General features: G+C 38.3%; 1 protein-coding gene across 1 annotated transcript in view; it reads left to right on the forward strand.

The window, feature by feature from the left end:
- The window catches only part of PDE7B (phosphodiesterase 7B), a 178,810-nt gene that overhangs the window by 61,446 nt on the left and 95,878 nt on the right, over window positions 1-21,486 (forward strand). Inside the window, exon 2 of the mRNA XM_070733596.1 lies at window positions 3,554-3,614. Coding sequence (XP_070589697.1) covers window positions 3,554-3,614 — 61 coding nt within the window. The remainder of the gene's footprint in view (window positions 1-3,553; window positions 3,615-21,486) is intronic.

Genomic DNA, 21,486 nt, shown 5'->3' on the forward strand with positions numbered 1-21,486 from the left:
TAGAGAAGATTTGGATAATACTGTATACAGCTTGTTGAATTTCTGTTATTTATAGATGTTGGTGCAGTTTGTTTAAATTTGTGGCGCTGGGCAAAAAAACAGTATCTCAGTAAAGTGCGATCAGATATTTTCTTAAAGCAAGAGAAAGATGGTTAGAGATTTGGTTCAGGACAGCAGATGTGGCTTTATCAGAATAACATAGATTTTTGCGGTGTAAAATTCTGAGTCTGTGCTGCTAATATATACAATGTGCAAGTTGGCCTTCGCGTAGGATGAGGATCATCTGTGTTTCACGACATTTTTCTATTTATTCATTAATCCAGGAGAAAAAGTTTTGGTTTCCATTAAATATTAATTTTTAAAGTACTCCAAATCACTATATGTATTTGAGCCCAACATTTTAAAGCATAAAGTAAATAACTTTTATGTTCTGCAGTACACAATATGTTAGCACCATTTCAATCCTGAGTATCTATTTTTAACGTAGGTCTTCTATACCAGGGCATTTTCTTCTTATTAAATTTTTTTAGAAGTACGAATGAGGAGGCTTATTAAATACTGTGAAATAAGGAAAGGAAAAAATGATTTTCTTAACCAAACAGTGTTGTACTTTGTAGCCAATTTCCTTCTGTGGTAAACCAGAATAAAATAAATTACATTCTTAGAAAATACTGAATGATCTCATCAGTGTAAGAACCATAACTCCTAAAACTTCCTAAGGGTCCCCCCCCCCAAAAAAAAATCTCCAAGGAAATTATCCTACTTATTGGTCTGAAAAAAGTTCAGTATTATTCATTCATTTATTGGATTTCTATCCCGCCCTTCTCCAAAGACTCGAGGCGGCTTACAACATATGGAAAAAACAATAAAATACAATAATATCAATCCAATTAAATTAAAATAGAAAGCAATCTGAAATCCCTGATTAAATTAAAAATCAATCACACCCATTCGTACAACAATCATATGATCATTCATTGGCCAGGGACTAAGATGTAATTGGCCCAAGCCTGACGACATAAATGGGTCTTAAGACTCCTATGAAAGATGAGGAGAGTGGGGGCAGTACCAATCTCCGGGGGGAGCTGATTCCAGAGGGCTGGAGCCCCCACAGAGAAGGCTCTTCCCCTATGTTCTGTCTGGGTGCCCCCAGACTTCAACACCAACTGAAAAAAGCAGCCAGACACGCTGGTAAAAAGCAAAGTCACTTTATATCTTTGAAAACAAACACAGAGAACAAAAACTGTTCTTACAAACTGGAATGCTATGAGGCTTCACAGAAGAGTCACGATGGCCAGACAATACAACAGGCTTCTTGCTGGCACACACACCACTGTAGATAATAAAACCCACGCCTCCCCCAAGTTTTCAGCCTTCGAGGCCACAAACCAGAATCAGAGACACCAAGGATCGAAGCAAGGTCACAGAACTCCCAAAAGATAACTCTGCACAATACAGGAAGGGCGGGCCTGCCTTTTCAACCTGTCTGAGGAGAACCACACCCAAACCCAGCTGTTGCCTATTAGGGATGGAAATACCTGGCTAATTGTCCCCTTCGTTGGGATGCCCTTCTCTGCCTCATATCGATGATGGCTTGTGCGTTCTCATCTAAGGATTCCAGGCTACTCGCTGGGGAGAGCTCCCCCCCGGGGTCTCAGGCTGTTCTCCCTCCTCTTCGTCCTGGCATTCCTCTTCCCTGTCTGCCTGGTCCTCCTCCTCCTCCTGTTCCTCGTCCTCCCCCTCTGAGCATGGAGCCGGCAGATTTCCAGCCGTTCCCTGAGGAGCCTCAGACAGAATCACAACACCCTAGGTCCTGTCAAATGACATTGTCTAGTTGACGGGACGTGGAGAAGGCCGACTCTGTTGCTGGGATTCATGTGGCAGTAAGCGGTCCCGCAAGTAATCTGGTCCAATGCCATGTAGGGCTTTATAGGTCATAACCAACACTTTGCATTGAGTCCGGGAACCAATTGGCAGCCAATGCAGACCATGGAGTGTTGGAGAGACATGGGCATGCCTGGGCAGGCCCATGACCGTTCGCGTGGCTGCGTTCTGCACAATTTGCAGTTTCCGAACACTCAAAGGTAGCTCCATGTAGAGAGCATTATCATCCAAGACCTAGAACTTCCAACATTTGTTTTGCCACATAGATCAACTGCTTTTTGTTTATATAAAATGTTCCTTCCAGGGTAACTATCTCGCTTTTGGACTTTCAAATCAAACTATAATCTAACATGGAAACAGATGAAACAAGTATGCAAGATAAATGATGATGACATTTTTGTATTGTTTCACTGATGGGACTGAAATTTGCTTACCAATTTAACAGATTGCATATAACTTAACATTTTTTCTCTTTCATATGAAGCTTGCTCTGTTTCTCTGTATGTGTGTGCGCGCACGCGCATATACTCACACTCACACAAGTATTAGTTCAAGGCAATTTCATGTCTGTCTGTCCGTCCATCCACCCACCCATCCAAATAACAGCTTTCATATATAATCATAGGGGTTTATGGTTCTATAATCCCTTTGTTTTACATATGTTTCCACAGAATATATTACTGCAATGTTGCTTATTTCAAACCATATATGACCACAATGACTTGAGGAAACTTACATATACTTCTCTATCAGTGTCACATAATTTCTTGATAGCAAAGTTGCTTGGGAAACAGAAGTTTAATATGCATTGTAGTTCCACAGCACACACAGACAATATTTGTAAGGAAATATCTTATTAAACTTGTAGCTACTCAAAATATCACATGGACACATTAGACTTTCTAATCAGTAGTCATCTATATAGGAAACGAGGGAATTAATCCCACTGATAATTCCAGATTTGAATTTATTGTTTAAAACTTACTAAAACTCAGAATAATTTTGTGAGAGTTTATTGTAGGAATCATAGACACGGAGACATGGTTTTCTGAGCAGAGCTGTTCCAAGCTAGGAAAATCTCTCTCTGGGTATAAAACCTCTGTGTTCAGACACCTCCTTGCTCAAACTTGTCTTTATTTTTTATAATAAATTTCTTGTGCATGCAAGTACAAAAGATTAACTTAGCTAGCTTAGTAACAATGGATAAATGGTTAATATATAACATATAGAATACAGACAAATTATATCAAGGTGTGATTGCTAACTAAAAGTGTTTAATTAACTTTTACCCTAGACAAACGGAAGACTGTTGAATTAACTTTTACCTTAGATAAACAGAACAGAGAGCTGAGTAAATAATCTTTGCCTTAAACAAGACAGAAAGCTGAGTAAATATCTTTACATTGAGCAAGATGTTCAGTCAATATTAACCAAGACAGGCATTCCACATCTTTGGCAATGATTGATAACAACCTACATTTATTTTCACCATTCCCAGGTACCAATCTGTTTTTCTTAAATCATAAATGCTCTTATTACAAAGAAAATTGTGGCATCTGTTTCTTAACATTGTATGAAGTGTTCATGTGAAAAACAAAAGCAATGTGCTATGGATTAAAGATGTCTCTGCCTTCAAGTCTTGTATTGAATATGTTCTCTTTTTTCCCAGCGGTGTGGAGAAATCTCATTTGATAGCCCGGAGCAGAATGCCAGATGTGTTCGCATGCTAGGTAAGTGGCATCCATTATTATATAAACTGGATTTTGAAACAAATTTCATGTGAAATACAATCAAATGGTGATACACGATTAAATGAGCCAGTGTTACTTATTTAAGAATATCTGCATTTTTAATGAGGTTGGTTGGGAGCTATAATTCTTCTGGATGTGCAGTATAGTTGCTTGTACTATAACTGATACTAGCACAAATAATGAATATACATATTATTGATTATATAAAATCTTCAGCTTACTTAGAAACTTGACATAGTGATTTCTGACTGTTGGTTATGAAACCTGAATGAATGTTGTAAGTTGAGCACTACCAGTATGTCACAGGGCCAGGTTTATTTTGGCCCTGGCTCTTCCTGAGGGTATCTACCCATCCCTCTAGACTGGATGGTATGGACTCACTCCCAAGTCCTTCTTTTCATGTTGTCATCTGGTGGGATTTAGGCAATGAGACTTTTCGGTAGCTGCACCTACTTTTTGGAATAACCTTCCTGTGAATTGCAGGTGATCCCTATTCTCCTTGTTTTCTGAAAGACATTGGGTCAGGAGTAGAGGGGAACTCAGCCTTTGTGGTTATGAGATAGGATTGTTGTGGCCCTTTGTGGTTTAAAAATGATTTTTAATTTTTCGTCTTTATCATTTACTCAATTAATATTGGCCACCCAGAATTATTTTATATATACAGTACAAATGTTTTAAATAAATAAAATAATCAGAACAAGGCTGATCGATATTTTTTCATCACAAGATAGTTCATTGTCTAGCATGATGTATCAAATTATAAATCACCAAAGAAGAAAATGTACATGAAGGAAGAAAGGAGTAATGAAATAATTTAATCTATATTAAATAGATTAGAACGGTCAGAGTGATCAACCATTGGAACAACCTGCCTGCAGAGGTTGTGAACTCCCCAACTCTGGACACTTTCAAGAGGAGATTGGACTGCCACTTGGCTGGGGTGCTTTAGGATTCCTGCTCAGGCAGGGGGTTGGACTTGATGACCTGCATTGTCCCTTTCAATTCTAACAATAAATAAAATTTAAAAAAAATAAAAAAATATTAAACTTCTGGAGAAGTGCTATACAATAAAATTCTAAGCTATTATTGAGTTAACAGAATAACAAAGTTGGAAGGGACCTTGGATGTCTTCTAATCCAAACCCTGGTATACCATTTCAGACAAATGGCTTTCCAATCTCTTCCTAAAAGCCTCAACAGATGGACTGCTCACAACTTCTGAAAGCAAACTATTCCACTGGTTCATTGTTCTCACTGTCAGGAAATTTGTTCTTAATTGAAAGTTGCTTCTGTCCTTGATCCATTGCACCTACTTTGCCTTCTGGTGCTTTGGAAAATGGATGACCCCCCTATTCTTTGTGGCAGCCCCTCAAATATTGCAGCACTGCTATCATGTCACTCCTGGTCCATCTTTTCATTAGACTAGACATACCCAATTCCCACAACAGTTCTTCCTATGTTTTAGCCTTCAGCCCCCAAATCATCTTTGTTGCTCTTCTCTGCATTCTTTCCAAAGTCTCAATATCTTTTTTTATAATGTGGTGACCAAAACCTGATACAGTATTCCAACTGTGATCTTACCAGGCTTTATAAAGCAGTACTAACATTTTACATGATCTTGATTATATCCCTCTGTTAACACAACCTCAGGTTGCATTGGCTTTTTAGTGACTCATATTTAAGTGATTGTTCATTAGGGCTTCAAGATCCCTCTCACCGTTATTGCTATTGAGCCAGGTTTCATCTAATATGTACCTGTACATTTGGTTTTTCTTGCCTAACTGTAAAACTTTATTTTTCTCTCCACTGAATTTTATTTTATAAGATAGGGCCCAGTGTTCAAGTCAGTAGAGATCCTTCTGGATCTTGAGCCTATCTTTTGGGGTGTTGTCTACTCCTGCCAGCTTGGTGTCAACTGCAGAATTGTTGAGTTCCCCTTCAATTCACACATCTAAATCATTTATGAAGAGATTGAAGAGTACTAGGCCTAAGACAAAACCCTTAGGTACCCCACTGCTTACATTCCTCCATGTAGATATAGTTCTATTAAGGACTACATGTTAAGCTTGGTTGGTCAGCCAGTTATAAATCCATCTGAAGGTGATGCAGTCTATCTCAATTTTTGTAATTTACCAAGAAGTAGATCAGGGGTCTTAAACTCAATTTACCCGGGTGCCGCTGGAGGTAGAGTCTGGGTGAGGTTGGGCCACATCAGATTTTCCACAAGAAGAGCTCTTACAAAAACATTCCAATTTTATCAAATGTCTTCATTTTTTCATCTTATTTTGTGTTAAAAAATAATTCCTAAGAAAACTTCATAAGAAAAAAAATCAATCAGTAATAAATAAATAAAATGATAATGATAATGATAATGATAATGATAATGATAATAATAATAATAATAATAATAATAATAATAATAATAATAATAATAATAATAATAATAAAGCAGATATAGAAGACTGAAGAAACCATATATAGTTGCTGACTAGGGAAATGTAATTATTATTATTCAGATTCTGTAATAATGTCTGTATTAACAGTACTTTAATATTTAATGGACATAGATTGTGAGCTGGGCAGTGTTGGTGATGTCTGTGGTGTCATCAACAGCGACTGAGTATACACTGAAACATTTTACTTTCTCACACAGTTGATCATAAATGTCACTTGACAGGTCAGAAATGCGCTCTGCTACAGTGTTGGCAGAAAGGCTGATGTTGCTAAACTGACCTTTCTTTTCTGGACAGACAATACTTTCAGCCTGTAATATGCACTTTTTTTACAAATTCACCTTCTTTGAATGGCTTTCCTGCTTTAGCAATAATCTCACTAACCACGTAGCTAGCTTTGACTGCTGCATCATTCTCTTTGGTTGCTTTCTTAAAGAAATCTTGTTGCCTCAGTAGATATGGTTTAAGATTAGCAACCCAATTTCTTCTCTCATCTCCCTGGTATTTTGCATACTCCTCAGCATGTCTAGTTGTGTAATGACGTTTCAAATTGTATTCTTTGTGCACCGCAACTTTCTCTGTGCAAATAAGACTCGTCGGGATGCCCCTGTGCTCAACAAAGAAATGTTGCACTTCCCACTTTTCCTGAAATTGTCTGTGCTCATCACCAACCTTTCTCTTCACTGCAGGCTTTGAAAAAGACATGTTTGGGGCTGTGTAATATATAATTCCACTTGGTGTCACTGTTTCAGTGTTTAGCGGCTAAACTTTAGCCGATGCGTCTTTTCCACTTTTTTTCTGTCCTGCTGAGTAGCAATTTCCGCCTCCACTTCTGAGCCCGGGGATATTCGCAATATGCCTGGCTGATGTCCTGCCTTCAAGAGCAATATACCCCACCATGATTGGTAGGTTCATTCAGCTCTGCACACAACACAGAAAAGTGCCATTCGTATCAAACTCGGGCTGCACTAACATTAAACTTTGATATTGAGGTAGGGGCTGCAAACTATTGTCCCATGGGCCACAGTTGGCCTGTGGGCCGTGAGTTTGAGACCCCTGAAGTATTTATTTATTTATTATTTATTAATCAGATTTGTATGCCGCCCCTCTCCGTAGACTCGGGGCGGCTAACAACAATAATAATACAATGTAAACAAATCTAATATTTAAGTTAATTTAAAAACCCCAATTTAAGAAACCAATCATACATACAGACATACCATGCATAAATTTTATAAGCCTAGGGGGAAGGGAAAGTCTCAATTCCCCCATGCCTGATGACAGAGGTGGGTTTTAAGGAGCTTACGAAAGGCGAGGAGGGTGGGGGCATCTCTGATATCTTGGGGGGAGTTGGTTCCAAAGGGTCGGGGCCGCCACAGAGAAGGCTCTTCCCCTGGGTCCTGCCAAATGACATTGTTTAGTTGACAGGACCCGGAGAAGGCCAACTCTGTGAGACCTAACTGGTCGCTGGGATTCGTGCGGCAGTAATGGTAATCTACATTGTTAAATGCCTTACTGAAATCCTAGTCCTCAGCATTTTGTTGGTGCACAACTCCAGTGTCCAACTGGTGTTGGGCAGCAGATAAATCCCATAAATAAATAACAGAAATAAATAATTCAATCATTTTGTCAGAGAATGAAATAAAATTTGTTTGACATGGTCTGTTTTTGACAACCCAAATTGGCTTCTGGTTATAACTTTGCTTGCTTCTAGGTGTCTAGAACAGATCTGCTGTTTCATTATCTTTTCAGGAACTTCCCAGGTATTGAAGCTGATTGCTCTGTACTTTCTTAGATCTGTTTTTTTTTAAACCACAATAGTTTCAACAGCCTTTCAGTGCCTTACTGAAGGCCACAGAGCAAAAGAGAGCATAAAAAGATGTAAGATACAGATAGGAGAAACATTAAATTAGAATAATATATTAAGATTATTAATTATGAATGTAATTTTAATAATAATGATTCCCAGGTTTAAAATAAATGAAGTACATGATGAACAAAAAAGAGAAACATTATATACACTGCTCAAAAAAAATAAAGAGAACACTTAAACTACACAAAATAACTCCAAGTAAATCAAACTTCTGTGAAATCAAACTGTCCACTTAGGAAGCAACACTGATTGACTGTCCATTTCACATGCTGTTGTGTACATTCAACTTTGTACAGAACAAAGTATTCAATGAGAATATTTCAGATTCATTCATTCATTCAGTTGTGTTATTTGAGTGTTCCCTTTATTTTTTTGAGTATATACGCACACACACACACACACACACTCTAGTACAGTTTTGCACACACAGATGAAAAGAAGGCAACCACTGGCGACAGAATAGGGTTTTACGAGCCCTGAAGGAGTGAAACATGGTTTGTTTTCATGTAGTTTAATATATTCTAGTTGAATCACATCAGATGCCCTTGAATCGCTTTGGAATGATTTGGCGGCAATTTGAAAATTTGATGGATTTTGTGATAAGCTCTGATTTGAGATTCTGAAACACTGGTCTGGCTTTCTTTATATGTATAGGTGGGCTTATAATGATGAGAGTGAGGTTGAGGGCAAGCATAATCAACCAGTGAGCAGCACTGTCAGTGAATGAGTGAACAGTTGAAAATCAGGACTGAATGAAATGAATTTGACAAGGAAATACTGGATCTTATAGGAGGGACAGCAGTACAGGCAGATCTATACTGAATGATTTATTATCCCTCCTCATCTATCTCCAAAGGAAGAGGCGATTACGATCAGAAAATCCTTCGGGATAGTTTTGCTGTGGAGTAAAAGTTCGCTAAAAGTACCTCTCCCCAATTTTGTATAGGGCACCAATTGTAATTTTTTTCTGTCCTAACTGCACTTATATTTGCAACTTCAAGGTAATAGGACAATGATATCCATTAGGAATAGGAGGATAATTGTCTCACTTGGCATGAATTACAGCATCAGTATTGATGCTGGAAGCTGCATCTTTTGATCATGTGTCTCTAATTTAAATATAATCTCTTTTAAGCTTTTGTTAAATACTTCAGAACAGTGCGTGGACCTTTCCTTTCACTTGGTTCCCCCCACTCATCCCACTGGCCGGGACTATGGATGTTTTAATTCAACTTTATGTAATGATACAATGGATGAAGATTCTTTCTTTCTTTCTTTCTTTCTCTCTCTCTGTCTGTCTGTCTCTCTCTGTCTTTCTGCCTTTCTTTCTACCTTTATTTCTGTCCTTTCTTTCTATCTCTCCTTTCTTTCTTTCTCTCTCTCTTTCTGTCTGTCTGTCTGTCTTTTTGTCTTTCTATCTTTATTTCTGTCCTTTCTTTCTTTTCTTTCTTTCTTTCTGTCTGTCTTTCCTTTCTTTCTGTCTGTCTGTCTCTCTTTCCTTTCTTTCTTTCTTTCTTTCTTTCTTTCTGTCTTTCTGTCTTTCTGTCCTTCTATATTTATTTTTCTGTCCTTTCTTTCTTTCTGTTTGTCTTTTATTTTCTTTCTTTCCTTCCTTCCTTCCTTCCTTCCTTCCTTCTTTCTTTCTTTCTTTCTTTCTTTCTTTCTTTCTTTCTTTCTTTCTTTCTTTCTTTCTTTCTTGGGATGTTCTTTTAAATAGCTTTTGTACATATTGATACAGTTATCCCATGAAAACAGCATGAATTGTGATTCCAGACAAGCTCTGGGTTGTCTGAAATTTGGTAAGATAGGTAGCCATAGCAACAGGTTTGCCCAATACAGAAGCTGTTGCTTGTATTTCTCTTAGCTCCTTCTGCCTCAAACAACTGTATCTCCTTCCGTGACATGTTTGGGTTGCAACTCCTCTCTGTCTGAAGAACTGCTTTCAAACCCTTGGCACCTTCACTGCACATTTCAGGCATCCTTCTTCTCTTTTTTATCCTCTAGAGCAGTGTTTCCCGACCATGGCAACTTGAAGATATCTGGACTTCAACTCCCAGAATTCCCCAGCCAGCAAATGCTGGCTGTGGGATTCTGGGAGTTGAAGTCCAGATATCTTCAAGTTGTCAAGGTTGGAAAAACACTGCTCTAGATTGAGAAATAAACTCTAACTTTGTCTCATTTCAGCTTATTTTCAATCGCAGCCTGAAAATGCTGAAGATTTGTGTGTGGGATGTATGTGTTTTCTTACCCTTCTCTTTTGTCAAGCTTTGGTGTTCTTTTTTCTTCCCTACAGGAACTTCCTACTGTATCTTCTGGTTTGCTTTTTAAAAATAAGATTCAGAGCTGAACTATTACCTCACTGAGGTCTTATGTTTGAAGTTGTCTTTTATTGATTTGTTTTTCTTGCTGGAAAGAGGTCAAGAAATCAGGAGGAAGCACAGCTGGTTTGGAAAAGCAGCCTGTAAATATCTTGGAATAGGTAATCGTGTTGATTTACAGTATGATAAAATCCTTGACCAGCCTTAAAGTTTTGAACTTTCTTCCCTCAGGAAGAAAGATGTTTTTGGCCCAATAAATGGAACGATATAAATCAGGAATATAAAATCTGTTCCTAATGATCATCGCTAGTCTGACCTCAAGTATCAAAACAGATTCATGCTGCACTTTCTGCTGGAAATTGGAATAAAAATAAAATGATCCTTTTATGTACTGTAAAGGCCCACAATTTCATATTAGCAGCCATTATTAATTTAGTATTTTTAATAGTCTCAAAAAGTGGATCTCTCTATAGCCAAAACAGTTCAGTGCAAACACAAATAGGCATCAGTAGGCTTGGAAGTCCAGGATTTATAGAGCTTTTTTAAAAATTAGAGTTGGAAGGGTCCTTTTAGGTCTTCTAGTCCAACCCCCTACTCAAGCAGGATGCCCTCTACCATTGGTTGTGTAAAGTCTTCTTAGGAAAGAAAAACTGGAACAAGCCTGCGTGCCCTGAGTCAGCTTAGAGACATGGAGTGCTAAGCATTGGCAGCGATGACAAACTGGTAATGCTTACAGCTTGAAAAGTTCAAAATTATTTCACATTAAAATTTGCAGCAAGTATTGTTAACACTACTGTAATTACATATTTGTATACCTACATAAATTTGTATACTTACTTAATATTATTGCATATTAATATTTCAAGGTGAGCAAAGTGAAAAAAAATACAAGCAGTAAGAAAAATACATGAACAGGGGACACAGTTAGTCTCAGAGGCTTCTATGTGGCTGGAATCCAAAGCATGTGAAACACATACTCTGTAACTTTAATCAGAGTATCGTGTTTTTCAAAATTTCAGGATTAAGTAGAATTCCCGATATAAATATATGTATATATATATATTTACAATGGTACCTCTACTTAAGAACGCCTCTACTTAAGAACTTTTCTATTTTTTAAAAAAATGATTTTTATTTACATATAAACAATTAAACAAATAAACAATAACAACTTACCGTACAATACAGACAAAAAATTAAAAGACGTGAATGTAGTATGTCTCCTCACCCCTCCTGAGGCTGGCTCACTTGACAGCCTCCTTATTTTAAATTTAGCAGTATTCTAACCAATGGTTTGATCCTTGTCATATAATTTCTAATTTTTTGTTTTTGTTTTACAATTTGAAAACATATATTTCATTAACTAAACAGAGAAATTTATTTAATTCTTTAGTAGTTTGTATTCATACCATTTTGTTGTTACGCAGTACTACTAGTGGTTGTTTTTTTGTTCAACCATGTGTAAAAATCATTCCAAATTCTATAGTATTTTGAATTGTCTTGTTCTTTTAGCTCCATTGTGAGCTTATCTGATTCGGCACAGTCCAACATTTCTTTTATTAAGTTTCGTTCATTTGGCATAGCTTCATTTTTGCAGAATTGAGCTATAGTTATTCTTGTTGCCATTATTAAATGTTGTATAAGACAATACTGTTCCTTTTTCATTTGGTTTTCAATAATGCCAAGCAAAAATATTTCCGGTTTCAGTTCTAATTCAATCTCAGTTATTTCTTTTATCCATTTTTGAAGTTTCAACCAGATTCCTTTTACTTGTCTACAGGTCCACCACATGTGAAAATATGAGCCATATTTCTCTCCACATTTCCAACAGTTGGGTTTAAGATTGGTGTACATTTTAGCTAGCCTTGCTGGTGGTATATGCCACCTATAAAACATTTTAACTGCGTTTTCTTTGTATGAAGTGGATTTTGTAATTTTGTAATTGGTGTGCCATATTTTTTACCATTGATCTAGTTGAATTGATCTAGATATGAACCGGGTGTTCAATATTTTTTTGCCTCTTCATAAGAACCATTTTCTACTTAAAAACCCGAGCCCGAAAAAATTTGCCAAGAAATTTGAGAAGGCACGAAGGCCCGGCCAGTTTCCTGCCATTCTCCCTGTGTTTTTCTCTGTGGTGCAGGGTATGGGAGGTAGCCTCGCGCCGGGGGAATGGGAAGCGCGTGCTCCTCGCTGCCTCAGAGTCCCTCTTTTTTAAGCCTTAAAGTTTTGGATTTTTTTGATTCCCCTCCCCTTCCTTTGGCAGCGACTGTCCTCCTCCTCTTCTTCCTCCTCCCAGCGAAATTCTGAGTTTTTATTTCTTTCCTAATGGGGTTGCACGCATTATTTGCTTTTACATTGATTCTTATGGGAAAAATTGCTTCTACTTACAAACTTTTCTACTTAAGAACCTGGCCACGTAACGAATTAAGTTCTTAAGTAGAGGTACCACTGTATGTATGTATATACAGTATATGAATGTATGTATGTATGTATGTATGTATGTATGTATGTGTATATTTGTTTTCGTAGATGTATATATATATACAAAAACACAGAGATTGGAACTCCAGCCTGATGATGGTAAATGTGATTTTACCGAAACGTCGCATAGACATGCAAAACATTACACAGGGCAAAACCCGAACTCAGAACAATCTACATACATATACCCGTGAAAATTTACGAAAACATATATATATATATATATATATACACACACACACACACACACACACACACACACATATATATATATATAGTCTGATCATGTGGTTTGAACATTGACATTTTCATTTTTTTTTAAAAAAGTTTCTATTTTCTGGAACACTACCATTTATTTTCTTGGACGTTGGGCGTTTTTGTATCCAGATGCTCATTTGCGGATCTTTGAAGTGGAAATCAAAATATTCAGACCCACAGGCACTGTCTGCAAAATTTAGGTTTGCTGTTTTGGCCCCATCCACTGCAGTATTATCATAGTTCTTATTAGCCATAGTTTTGCTGGCCCCTGGCAGGATAAATAGTAAAAGTAGATTTGAGAGAACAACAGAACTGTGGTGGTACCTTTTCCAATCCTTATAAATTTAGAGATTAAACCTAGAAGAAATGCTAAAATAATACCATACAGCAGATCCTGCAATTCCTTGGTCTAATGGCCTCCTGTCCTGTTTATTTCCTTCACCAGTGAGGATAAATGGAATGTTTTTATATGTATACCACTCCTATTTTTTCTAGTCTTGAATCATGGGGTTCTCATTAGCTCTTTCTGTTGTTGTTTGGCTCTTTTTTACTCTTTAGATCCTCATCTTTCCTGTGTTGCCAGATGATGCCAGAAAAGAATAATGTTATTAGTCTATGATCAAAAATTAGTCTGCTGTTAAAGAATATTGGATAAATGAATTCAGAATCTGTGGAAACTTTTTCCCCCACTAGAATGAAATGGCAGAGCTGTTGCACTTTCTTAAATTGATGCCAATTAATTACAGTTGTTAAACACTGACATTCTGTATTGTGTCAGCTAATCTAGCCTGGCTACCTTTGGGTAACCTGACAATAATACAGTGATATCTCGTCATACAAACTTTTTGAGATACAAACCCGGGGTTTAAGATTTTTTTGCCTCTTCTTACAAACTATTTTCACCTTACAAACCCACCGCCGCCACTGGGATGCCCCACCTCTGCACTTCCGTTGCCAGCGAAACACCCGTTTTTGCACTGCAGGGATTCCCCTGAGGCTCCCCTCCATGGGAAACCCCATCTCCGGACTTCTGTGGTTTTGTGATGCTGCAGGGGAATCCCAGCAGTGCAAAAACGGGTGCTTCTCTGGCAATGGAAATCCGGAAGTGGGGTTTTCCAGTGAGGGGTCCCTCTGTGAAATTGCAGCATCGCAAAAACACAGAGATCTGGAGGTGGGGTTTCGAGGACTTCGATGTTTTTGCGATGCTGCGATTTCACTGATGCTCCCTTCGCTGGGAAACCCCACCTCCGGACTTCCGTTGCCAGCGAAGCGCTCGTTTTTGTGATGCTGGGATTCTCCTGCTGGTATTCCCCTGCAGCATCACAAAAACACAGAAGTCAGGAGGTGGGTTTTCCCATGGAGGGGAGCCTCAGGTGAATCCCAGCAGTGCAAAAATGGGCGCTTCGGCTGGCAAAAGGGGTGAATTTTGGGCTTGCACGCATTAATCACTTTTCCATTGATTCCTATAGGAAACATTGTTTCATCTTACAAACTTTTCACCGTAAGAACCTTGTCCTGGAACCAATTAAGTTTGTAAGACAAGGTATCACTGTATCTATTATAGAGATCGGCATGAGCTGTTTCCCTCACGTATTATAAATCAATGCACATTCTATTATTATACCCTGACAAGTGATGGCGAACCTATGGCGTGCATGCCACAGGTTGCACGCAGAGCTATATCTGAGGGCACGTGAGGCATTGCCCTATGTCAGCTCCAGTGCACATGCGCACCTTGGCCAGCTGTTTTTCAGGCTTCTTTTCAGCCGTTTTCACTCTCTGGTTGGCCTGCTTGGCTGATTTTGCCATCCCCAGGCTTCAGGAGTGGTAAAAAATGTGCCTACCAGAAGTCTGGAGGTTTCAGTGAGGCCTGTGCCAATGAACCAGGAGGGGAGTAGGGCAGGGGTTGTGCGCATGTGTGCAGGGGGAGGGCATTACATTATGGGTGTGGGCATGCACGTGTGCGCTATCACACACTTGCACACCCTATTGGCACCTGAACCAAAAAAAGGTTCGCCTGTAGGACATCACAGATGAATATGAAAACATTTGTGTGTTTGTAGGAGGCTAGTCTCATCACAGGGTTCTGTGATTGTGCAGTCTTTCTTTTCAGCTACTTCTATTAATTATATTGTACCTGGAGGTCAGTTTTATTGCTTAATGTGTACATTACACATTTACCCACAAGAGTTTTTTCTCACTCACCTGATTTTACCGTATTGAACCGTTCAAAGTTAGCCTGTTAAGCAGGATTGGGTGCAGTTACATTAAGCCATGCAGAGTACACTCTATCTCATTGACTGAGTAATGTTAAGTTATTTCTTTTTCTTAATTGTTAACAAAATGACTAAACCACACTGTATCATCTTCACATTCCACCTCGTCCTGTTATCTGAGTGATAAAAAGGAAGAAAGACAAAAGGAAACAAAAATGGAATGTCTAAACCAGAAAGGATGGAGGATAGGAACAAAACAAATAGCTCATTTTATGGATTTAAAGCCAGACTTAATAGAATTTAACTTTGATTTTTGAAAAAAAACCCAAAAAAGTAGTAAGAAAAGGACATTCTGCAACAGAGACAGTACTTTGTAAACAAAATCCAGGTGTTTTTGTGTGGTTGTTCTCAGCTAGTCCTGCATTTATAGATTGGATATCTAAAAAGGTGAACACAATAGAAGACGCAGAAATAATTATAATTAATAAAAGTTTAAAATCTAATACTCAACAACATTAGAGACATTCCTCCCAGATTACTTGCAGTAGCTTTTAGGAGGAAATGCCATGGCATCTGCTCACAAAAGGAGATGGCTCTATGGGGCAAATCTCTCACTCCCCCCAACTCCTCCTGCCATGTCTTGGAATGCTCATCCCAGTCCAGGGAAGATTAATTACAAGGAAATTGAATGTTCATTTTATTTAGCTCTACAATTAAAGAAGAGGAAAAGCACTTGTAGGCAGACAATAGGGAATCCACAGAGAATGGTTCTTGGTAGCACAAGCTGTTTGCTTCATTAAGCCATTTGACAGTGAGGTACAGGTCTCCAGGGAGGTGAAAGTCGATAACTATTAACTTATTAAGGCCGAAGCAGGGAACTTGTTAGTTTGCGGCTCATGCTTGGTAAACAAGTGGTAGGCTGCTCTGGAATAAAATGGAATGGAATGGAATAAAATAGAATAGAATATTCAATTTATTAGATTTGTATGCTGCCCCTCTCCGAAGACTTGGGGCGGCTCACAACAATAATAAAAACAGTATAACAATGGAACAAATCTAATATTAAAATTATATTTAAAAAACCCCAACAATTTAAAAACCATACAACACATACATACCAAACATAAAATATAAGAAAGCCTGGGGGAGATGTCTTAATTCCCCCATGCCTGGTGATATAGGTGGGTCTTGAGTAACTTGCGAAAGACAAGGAGGCTGGGGGCTGTTCTAATCTCCGGGGGGAGTTGATTCCAGAGGGCCGGGGCTGCCACAGAGAAGGCTCTTTCCCTGGGGCCCCCCAAACGACATTGTTTGGTCGATGGGACCCGGAGAAGGCCAACTCTGTGGGACCTTATCAGCCGCTGGGATTCGTGTGGTAGAAGGCGGTTCCGGAGATATTCTGGTCCAATGCCATGTAGGGCTTTAAAGGTCATTACCAACACTTTGAATTGTGACCGGAAACTGATCGGCAGCCAGTGCAGGCCACGGAGTGTTGTAGAAATGTGGGCGAATCTAGAAAGCCCCACGATGGCTCTCGCGGCCGCATTCTGCAGAATAGAATAGAATAGAATAATAGAATAGAATAGAATAGAATAGAATAATAGACTTAATTTAAGCAATATATTTACTGGTGTTAAAATGGGTGAATCACAGGATGGTTGGAGAAGACCAGATCTGACTCTCTCAGAACAAGTAAACAATGTTATTATTATTATTTATTATTATTATTTATTTAGATTTGTATGCCGCCCCTCTCTGCAGACTCGGGGCGGCTCACAACAAAGTGAAAAACAATTTATAACAAATCTAAATTTCTACTAAAAACATTTTAAAAACCCCATTTTCTAAACACACATACATACACACATACCATTCATAAATTGTATATGCCCGGGGGAGATGTCTCAGTTCCCTCCCATGCCTGACGACACAGGTGGGTCTTAAGGAGCTTACGAAAGGCAAGGAGAGTAGGGGCAGTTCTAATCTCCGGGGGGAGTTGGTTCCAGAGGGTCGGGGCCGCCACAGAGAAGGCTCTTCCCCATAAAGCAGTGATGAGAGGTAACTGCATTAGTACGGAAGCTTTCCTTAGGAAATCCTGGAATGTTAAGAGGAATAATCTATTAAAAGAGATAGAATTAATCCAAGAAACTTTAAAAATTACAAGAAACAGAGAATGGAATTTATTACTATCATTTAAGAAAAAGCAATTGCAATTACTTGATGAGGAAAATTGGAATAAAATGAAGATGATTATGAAACATAGAATTAGAAGCTGGAACAAGAAATCTATGAAGCAAATGGTACATTATTTAAAAAAAAGAAAAGAGAAATCCTTTATCTCTGCTTTAAAAGATAAGGATGGTTTAATAAAACGTAATACTGTAGAAATGGAAAAAATAATGAGAGACTTTTATGGGGAATTATATAAAAAAGAGTATGTTGTTTCACAAACCTCAGAGGTTAAAAAGCAATTAAAGAAAGAGGACAGTCAAATGTTAAATGCAAAAATTACAAGTGAGGAGATATCTAGAGTTATTAAGGGATTGAAACCTGCTAAAGCTCCTGGTCCAGATGGTTTTACAGCTGAATATTATAAAGTGTATATGAATGAATTATTACCGTATATGGAGAAATTGTTTAATAATGTAATGGAAACTTTTGAAACTCCACAGACGTGGAAAATGTCAGAAATTATAACAGTCCCAAAACCAGATCGTGATTTAACGGATCCTAGTTCCTATCGCCCTATTAGCTTGTTAAATCAGGACTACAAAATATTTATGAAAATATTGGCAAATAGGGTGGAGAATATATTACCAAAAATAATTGGAGAAGATCAATATGGATTTGTGAAAGGAAGGAAAATCTTTGAACCAATAAGAAACCTGATTAATGTTCTACATCATGCTACCAGTACCAAAAGGAAATTAAGCATTTTAAAATTAGATGTTTATAAGGCCTTTGATAAAGTTACCGGTAATCACGAATACCTATTTCAACTATGTAAAGATTTAAATATGGGAAATAAATTTTGTAAAGTTATAGAAACAATATATAAGGATAATGTAGCTCAAATTAGAGTAAATGGCAATAGAACAGAAATGATTAAAATTCAAAATGGAACTAAACAGGGTTGCCCATTATCCCCAATGCTATTTGCATTAGCAATCGAGACCTTAGCAAATAAAATTAGAAATGATAAGGAATGGAGAGGCTATCAAATAGGGGAACTTGAATTGAAATTAAACTTATTTGCAGATGATGCTATAGTAATGTCTGAAACCCCAATTGAAATGATGAAAAAAATAATGATATTACTTCAAGAATTTAAAGATCAATCTGGGCTTAAGGTTAACATAGAAAAATCAGAGATAATATGCTTAAATACTGGCCCCAAAGAGCAAATTGAAATTCAAAAAATCTCAGGATTGAAATTAGGTTGTAAAAAAATGAAATATTTGGGAATTTGGTTATTTAAAAACCCATCCAAAATAACAATGGCCAATTATAACTTAATATGGAAAAAAATCCAGAAGCAGATCAAAAATTGGAAGGGAAAAAATTTAGGAAGAATGGCTAAGATAAGGGCCCTTAAGATGATGATAATACCAAAGATGATGTATTTGTTTCAAGTTTTACCGGGCAGTTTTCCTGAGGCAAAATTAAGAGAATGGGATAATAGACTAAACTTTTGGATTGAAGGAGAGAAAAAATCTAGAATAAGGAAGCATTGGCAGTATGCACAAGAAAAAGAAGGAGGTTGGGGAAGCCCATCTCTAGTAATATATAGAAATGCATTTCAAATTGAAAGGTTAATCGAGCTACAGTTATGGGGGGGGGAAAGAAATGGGTAGAATTAGAAAGAGAAATTAATAATATAAATAATAAAGAATTATTATTTAAAAGTTGGAATAGAATTGAAATCAGTACCCTAAGTGATTCTTTTAAAGCATGTTTAGAAATATGGCTTAAATGGCAGAGGACAAGTGGAATAAAGTTATCCAAGCTATCAACGTTGCATGCACTGAATATAGGGGATGAGGCTAATTTAATTAGAATCATTAAAATATTAAATAGTAAAGGGGTAATGAGAATGGAACAGCTATATGAGAAAGATGGAAGAGTTAGTAGAACTAGATTGGAATGGCTGATCGGTAAACAGCAATGGTTGCAGATTAATGCAATATGTACATGTTTAAATAAAAGTGAGAATAAAGAAGCCTTCTTACGAGAAGAAAATAACTTGGAAAAAATAATAAGGGTAAAGATAAATGAAAGTAAAGGACAAGCCAGTAACATATATAGAATGCTATTGCAGAGGCAAGAAGAGGTAGTTAAAAGTTTAACAAGATGTTGGCAGGATGACTTACAAATAGACGAAAGAGAAATGGAAGAAATAATAGTAAACATATATAAGATTAAAAATACGAGAGTTAAAGAGATGAGAAGAAAAATCTTACATAAGTGGTATTATACACCTGCACAACTTGCATACTTCCAGGGGAAAGAGAAAGGTAAATGCTGGCATGGATGCCAGAAAAAAGGAATCTTTATGCACATGATCTGGGAATGTATAGAAATACAGAAATTCTGGAAGGTAGTCCAGAATGAAATTAATAAAATGTTAAATATTAATTGGATAATTACAAAAGAAACAGCAATCTTAATTAAATATAGGGAACTAGGAGAATCTAAAGAAATTAAAACTGTAGCATTGGAAAGTGCTCAAGCGGTGATAGTATTAGGATGGAAAGACTCTACAAAATGGACACTACAGAATTGGTATTGGTACATGGTGGATTACATACATTTTGAAATTATGGAAATAAGATTAAATAATTTTGATGAGAATAAACTAGAGAAGCTGATGGTGCGATGGAACAAGGTAAAAGATTATATGTTAAGTAGAATCTGTGATGTAAATACGAAAAATAAACTACAATCACTCTTTTAGTAAAAAAAAAGCGTTCAAGATAGAGCCAAGGATTAATAGATAGACAAATAATTCAAAAGTCTTTGAATCCTCCTATAGGGGTGGTGGGGGTGATGGGGGGTGTGTGTTGTTTGGTGATGGGCACATGCACTGTGCACTGTTATATGTTTGTTTTTTGTAAACTTATAAAATCAATAAAAATTTATTTAAAAAAAACAAACAGAGAAGGCTCTTCCCCTGGGGCCCGCCAACCGACATTGTTTAGCTGACGGGAAACGGAGAAGGCCCACTCTGTGAGACCTAATCGGTCGCTGGGATTCGTGCGGCAGCAGGCGGTCTCTGAGATATTCTGGTCCAGTGCCATGAAGGGCTTTAAAGGTCATAACCAACACTTTGAATTGTGACCGGAAGTTGATCGGCAACCAATGCAGACTGCGGAGTGTTGGTGAAACATGGGCATACCTAGGTAGGCCCATGACTGCTCTCACAGCTGCATTCTGCACGATCTGAAGTTTCCGAACACTTTTCAAAGGTAGCCCCATGTAGAGAGCATTACAGTAGTCGAACCTCGAGGTGATGAGGGCATGAGTGACTGTGAGCAGTGAATCCCGGTCCAGATAGGGTCGCAACTGGTGCACCAAGCGAACCTGGGCAAACGCCCCCCTCGGCACAGCTGAAAGATGGTTCTCTAATGTGAGCTGTGGATCGAGGAGGACGCCCAAGTTGCGGACCCTCTCCGAGGGGGTCAATAATTCCCCCCCCAGGGTAATGGAAGGACAGATGGAATTGTCCTTGGGAGGCAAAACCCACAGCCACTCCGTCTTATCCAGGTTGAGTTTGAGTCTGTTGACACCCATCCAGGCCCCAACAGCCTCCAGACACCAGCACATCACTTCCACTGCTTCGTTGACTGGGCATGGGGTGTAGATGTAAAGCTGGGTATCATCAGCGTACTGATGATACCTCACCCCATGCCCTTGGATGATCTCACCCAGCGGTTTCATGTAGATATTGAATAGCAGGGGAGAGAGGACTGACCCCTGAGGCACCCCACAAGAGAGAGACCTCGGAGTCGACCTCTGACCCCCCACTAACACCGACTGCGACCGACTGGAGAGGTAGGAGGAGAACCACTGAAGAACAGTGCCTCCCACTCCCAACCCCTCCAGCCGGTGCAGAAGGATACCATGGTCGATGGTATCGAAAGCCGCTGAGAGGTCAAGAAGCATCAGGACAGAGGATAAACCCCTGTCCCGGGCCCGCCAGAGATCATCCATCAACGCGACCAAAGCAGTTTCCGTGCTGTAACCGGGCCTG

Source organism: Erythrolamprus reginae, chromosome 1 (assembly GCF_031021105.1).
Source record: "Erythrolamprus reginae isolate rEryReg1 chromosome 1, rEryReg1.hap1, whole genome shotgun sequence".
Lineage (NCBI taxonomy): Eukaryota > Metazoa > Chordata > Lepidosauria > Squamata > Dipsadidae > Erythrolamprus > Erythrolamprus reginae.